The 5843-nt window shown below is 34.2% G+C and overlaps 2 protein-coding genes across 2 annotated transcripts in view; both read left to right on the top strand.

The window, feature by feature from the left end:
• The first annotated feature begins 1318 nt into the window (after positions 1-1318).
• On the top strand, positions 1319-4955 carry LOC111684381 (alpha-amylase 2-like). The gene is made up of 3 exons (XM_023446535.2): positions 1319-1517; positions 1576-2159; positions 4072-4955. The coding sequence occupies exons 1-3, from the start codon at positions 1335-1337 to the stop codon at positions 4829-4831; spliced, it is 1527 nt and encodes a 508-aa protein (XP_023302303.2). The 5' UTR covers positions 1319-1334; the 3' UTR covers positions 4832-4955.
• The window catches only part of LOC111684382 (alpha-amylase-like), a 1277-nt gene continuing 339 nt past the window's right edge, over positions 4906-5843 (top strand). The window contains exons 1-2 of the mRNA XM_046955821.1: positions 4906-5220; positions 5310-5838. Of these exons, the coding sequence (XP_046811777.1) occupies positions 5032-5220; positions 5310-5838 (718 nt within the window). The 5' untranslated portion in view covers positions 4906-5031. The remainder of the gene's footprint in view (positions 5221-5309; positions 5839-5843) is intronic.

Genomic DNA, 5843 nt, shown 5'->3' with positions numbered 1-5843 from the left:
ATAGACTAGACTATAGACTAGACTATAGACTAGACTATAGACTAGACTATAGACTAGACTATAGACTAGACTATAGACTAGACTAGATAGATATACTAGACTATAGACTAGACTATAGACTAGACTATAGACTAGACTATAGACTAGACTATAGACTAGACTATAGACTAGACTATAGACTAGACTATAGACTAGACTATAGACTAGACTATAGACTAGACTATAGACTAGACTATAGACTAGACTATAGACTAGACTATAGACTAGACTATAGACTAGACTAGACTATAGACTAGACTATAGACTAGACTATAGACTAGACTATAGACTAGACTATAGACTAGACTATAGACTAACTAGACTATAGACTAGACTATAGACTAGACTATAGACTAGACTAAGACTAGACTATAGACTAGACTATAGAATAGACTATAGACTAGACTATATACTAGACTATAGACTAGAATATAGACTAGACTACAGACTAGACTATAGACTAGAATATAGACTAGACTATAGACTAGACTATAGACTAGACTATAGACTAGTCTATAGACTAGTCTATAGACTAGAGTATAGACTAGAGTATAGACTAGACTATAGACTAGACTATAGACTAGACTAAAGACTAGACTATAGACTAGACTATAGACTAGACTATAGACTAGACTATAGACTAGACTATAGACTAGACTATAGACTAGACTATAGACTAGACTATAGACTAGACTATAGACTAGACTATAGACTAGACTATAGACTAGACTATAGACTAGACTATAGACTAGACTATAGACTAGACTATAGACTAGACTATAGACTATACTATAGAGACTATAGACTAGATAATAGAGACTATAGGCTAGACTATAGACTTCATAATAGATACTATAGAGCACTATATAGTAGTAGATTTTATAACAATTCAGAAACTTTTTCCATAGTTTGTCATGCAAGATTATTCATTTGTTATAAATTAAAGTACAAAAAGAGAAAACAAAATAATAATTTGTTTATTAATAGTTAGCAAATAAAAAAACGTAACAACAACTTCAACAATTGATCAAAAACAATTAAGAGTTTGTTTTGCAATTGTTGAAAAACTAAAAAATATTGACAAAGACTGTAACTAGAAGTAATAATATATTAATTGAATTAAATAAATAAAAAGCTCTATATAACAACAATTAAAAAGCTGAACAATTGTTTGCACACTTACTATAGTAATTTTTCCATAAATATCGATTTTTATCGCAAAAACAACAAAATTTGTTCATATAAAATGCTTAACTTTAGCGCAGCAGCTAATAGTTTATTAAAAACCTTAAAACATGAGACAAGTTCTGAAATTTAGTTTAGTTTTGCTGATCGCTTTTGTCTTAGTAAAAGCTCAAAAAGAACCACATTTTGTTGATAATCGTACAACTATAGTGCATTTGTTTGAATGGACCTGGTCAGATATAGCCAAGGAGTGTGAGGATTTCTTAGGTCCTCAAGGTTATGGAGGAGTTCAGGTTTGTGGGAAACGATTTAAGCTGAATTTTTTAAATTATTATTTTATATTCCTTCTAGATTTCTCCCCCCAATGAGGTCAGCGATATAGAGGGTGGTCCATGGTGGGCACGCTATCAACCTGTATCCTATATACTCATCTCTAGATCTGGTGATGATACTGATTTAGCTGATATGATTAAACGCTGTAACAATGTGGGTGTTCGTATATATGTGGATATTGTAGTTAATCATATGACCGGCTATAGAGAAGGTGAAACTTATGGTACAGCCGGTTCTTCGGCCAATTACCTTGAAAGTAGTTATCCTGCTGTACCTTATGACAAAGAACACTTTCATGCTCCTTGTGATATACAAGATTATCAAAATGCCGAACAAGTTAGAAATTGTCAATTGGTCACTTTAATTGATTTGGATCAAAGTGTACCGCATGTGAGGGAAATGATTGTGAATTATTTGAATAAGTTGATTGATATGGGTGTGGCTGGTTTTCGTATGGATGCTGCTAAGCATATGTGGCCTGAGGATTTGGAAGCTATTTATGGAGATTTGAATGATTTAAATGAAGAATTTGGCTTTGGAGCAAATTCAAGACCCTATATCTATCAAGAGGTCATTGATTTGGGTGGAGAAGCTGTCAAAAAGTAAGCGAAAAGTGTTTGTCAGGGCAACTTTTTTCTATAGAAAAGTTGTCTGTTGTTAGATCAACTTTTTTCTATAGAAAAGATGTCTGTTGTCAGAGCAACTTTTTTCTATAGAAAAGTTGTCTGTTGCCAGAGCAACTTTTTTCTATAGAAAAGTTGTCTGTTGCCAGAGCAACTTTTTTCTATAGAAAAGTTGTCTGTTGCCAGAGCAACTTTTTTCTATAGAAAAGTTGTCTGTTGCCAGAGCAACTTTTTTCTATAGAAAAGTTGTCTGTTGCCAGAGCAACTTTTTTCTATAGAAAAGTTGTCTGTTGCCAGAGCAACTTTTTTCTATAGAAAAGTTGTCTGTTGCCAGAGAAACTTTTTTTCTATAGAAAAGTCTGTTGCAAGAGCAACTTTTTTCTATAGAAAAGTTGTCTGTTGCCAGAGCAACTTTTTTCTATAGAAAAGTTGTCTGTTGCCAGAGCAACTTTTTTCTATAGAAAAGTTGTCTGTTGCCAGAGCAACTTTTTTCTATAGAAAAGTTGTCTGTTGCCAGAGCAACTTTTTTCTATAGAAAAGTTGTCTGTTGCCAGAGCAACTTTTTTCTATAGAAAAGTTGTCTGTTGCCAGAGCAACTTTTTTCTATAGAAAAGTTGTCTGTTGCCAGAGCAACTTTTTTCTATAGAAAAGTTGTCTGTTCCAGAGCAACTTTTTTCTATAGAAAAGTTGTCTGTTGCCAGAGCAACTTTTTTCTATAGAAAAGTTGTCTGTTGCCAGAGCAACTTTTTTCTATAGAAAAGTTGTCTGTTGCCAGAGCAACTTTTTTCTATAGAAAAGTTTGTCTGTTGCCAGAGCAACTTTTTTCTATAGAAAAGTTGTCTGTTGCCAGAGCAACTTTTTCTATAGAAAATTGTCTGTTGCCAGAGCAACTTTTTTCTATAGAAAAGTTGTCTGTTGCCAGAGCAACTTTTTTCTATAGAAAAGTTGTCTGTTGCCAGAGCAACTTTTTTTCTATAGAAAAGTTGTCTGTTGCCAGAGCAACTTTTTTCTATAGAAAAGTTGTCTGTTGCAAGAGCAACTTTTTTCTATAGAAAAGTTGTCTGTTGCCAGAGCAACTTTTTTCTATAGAAAAGTTGTCTGTTGCCAGAGCAACTTTTTTCTATAGAAAAGTTGTCTGTTGCCAGAGCAACTTTTTTCTATAGAAAAGTTGTCTGTTGCCAGAGCAACTTTTTTCTATAGAAAAGTTGTCTGTTGCCAGAGCAACTTTTTTCTATAGAAAAGTTGTCTGTTGCCAGAGCAACTTTTTTCTATAGAAAAGTTGTCTGTTGCCAGAGCAACTTTTTTCTATAGAAAAGTTGTCTGTTGCCAGAGCAACTTGACTGTTGTCAGAGCAACTTTTTTCTATAGAAAAGTTGTCTGTTGCCAGAGCAACTTTTTTTCTATAGAAAAGTTGTCTGTTGTCAGAACAACCTTTTTTTATAGAAAAGTTGTCAGAGCAACTTTTTTCTATATAAAAGCTGTCTGTTGTCAGAGCAACTTTTTTCTATACAAAATTGTCTGTTGTCCAGCAGAGATAGTTTTTTTTTATGGAAAAGTTGTCTTTTGTCACAGTAACTTTTTCTATAGAAAAGTTGTCTGTTGTCAGAGCAACTTTTATCTATAGAAAAGTTGTCTGTTGTCACACCAACTTTTGTATAGAAAAGTTGTCTGCTGTCACAACAACTTTTTGTATGGAAAAGTTGCCTGTTGTCGCACCAACTTTTTGTATAGAAAAGTTGTCTGCTTTCACAGCAACTTGTTCGGTAGAAAAGTTGTCTGTTGTCACAGCAACTTTTTCTATGGAAAAGTTGTTTTGTTGTTACGGCAACTTTTTCTCCAGTCAAGTGTTCTGTTATCTGAGGTACTTTTTCCGTTATTATCTTATTTCCAGAACCGAATACAATCACATGGGCGCTGTTACCGAATTCAAATTCTCCAATGAAATTGGTCGCCTGTTCCGCAATAAAAATTCTTTGAAATATCTAAGAAACTGGGGTCCTGAATGGAGTATGTTGCCTTCTGAAGATGCTATAGTATTTGTCGACAATCATGATAACCAAAGAGGACATGGAGCCGGCGGTGCTGATATTTTAACCTATAAAGAACCTGAACTTTATAAACTAGCAGTGACGTTTATGTTGGCACATCCTTATGGTAAAGTTACAAGGATAATGAGTTCTTATGATTTCACCGATACCGATCAGGGACCACCAATAACTGAGGATGGTGAGATAAGAGCTCCTGAATATTTGGAAAATCAATTATGTGATACTGGCAAAGTGGGTTGGGTGTGTGAACATCGTTGGCCGGAAATTCATCAAATGGTTAAATTCCGTAATGTGGTAGGTAAAGAGCCTTTAGAGAACTGGTGGGAGAATGGAGAAAATCAAATTGCCTTTTCACGTGGCAATTTGGGATTTGTGGCTTTTAATTTGGAAGCTGATATGGAGCTTAAAGCTCTAATACAAACTGGTTTGCCACGTGGTAGTTATTGTGATATTTTATCAGGCGCTAAACAAAATAATCGTTGTACTGGTCTGATGGTGGATGTCAATGAACAGGGATTGGCTGTGATTGATTTACCGCAAGGACATCAGGCTTTAGCAATTTATATTGATTCAAAATTGGATTGGGAAGCAAATTATTTTTAAAGGCTTTTAAACAACCAGTGTGAACGCTTTCAAGTTTTTGTTTATATTAATTTTGTTATTGTTGTTGTCTTATTAAATTAAATAAAAATTCTTATCAGTTGTTGGTATTTCAGTTTAAATTGAATCAAATTTTTTTAAAAATGATTAATTAGTCGTTTGTTAACACTTGAGGTTTGAATACACAAACATCTAGTTGAAAGATGTTAAAAATATTTGGAATTTTTTTATTATTTTTAACAATTTATTGCACTTTTTTGGTAAAATGTCAAAAAGAACCGCATTTCCTAGGTAATCGCTCTAGTATAGTGCATCTTTTCGAGTGGACTTGGCGTGATATAGCCAAAGAATGTGAAGATTTTTTGGGTCCTCAGGGATTTGGTGGTGTGCAGGTAAGTTTGTTTTTTCTTTAGCACTGAAGCAAAGATAAGAATCAGTATAGAAACACTGTCTCTCTCTATCTCTCTCTATCTCTCTTTAGATTTCACCTCCTAATGAGGTACGTGAAATAGAGGGTAAACCCTGGTGGGCACGTTATCAACCTCTCTCATATATACTCACTTCTCGTTCGGGTAATCAAGCTGACTTAAGCAATATGATAGATCGATGCCATCAAGCGGGTGTACGCATTTACGTAGACATAGTAGTGAATCATATGACTGCTTATGCTGAGGGTGATTCCATTGGTACGGCCGGTTCACGCTGTAATTATAATAAACGTACTTATCCAGCGGTACCCTATGGCCCCAATGATTTTCACACACCCTGTAATATTAAAAATTATCAAAATGTTTCTGAAGTAAGAAATTGTCAATTGAATACGTTATTGGATTTAAATCAAACTATGCCTCATGTACGTGGTATGATTGTTAATTATATGAATAAATTAGTAGATTTGGGAGTAGCTGGTTTTCGTATCGATGCTGCTAAACATATGTGGCCAGAAGATTTGCAGATTATTTATGGCAGATTAAAGCCTTTGAATGAAAAGTTTGATTTTCCGAAGAATAGCTGG

Source organism: Lucilia cuprina, chromosome 6 (assembly GCF_022045245.1).
Source record: "Lucilia cuprina isolate Lc7/37 chromosome 6, ASM2204524v1, whole genome shotgun sequence".
NCBI lineage: Eukaryota > Metazoa > Arthropoda > Insecta > Diptera > Calliphoridae > Lucilia > Lucilia cuprina.
Note: the sequence above shows the minus strand (reverse complement) of the source record. Positions and strands in the feature narration are given on the sequence as shown.

Bases quoted from the DNA above. Each gene is read 5' to 3' on its own strand.
- LOC111684381 (XM_023446535.2), top strand. From the start codon at position 1,335: ATGAGACAAGTTCTGAAATTTAGTTTAGTTTTGCTGATCGCTTTTGTC. The intron at 1,518-1,575 runs GTTTGTGGGAAA...TATTCCTTCTAG, and splicing joins AAGGTTATGGAGGAGTTCAG to ATTTCTCCCCCCAATGAGGT. The intron at 2,160-4,071 runs GTAAGCGAAAAG...TCTTATTTCCAG, and splicing joins GGTGGAGAAGCTGTCAAAAA to AACCGAATACAATCACATGG.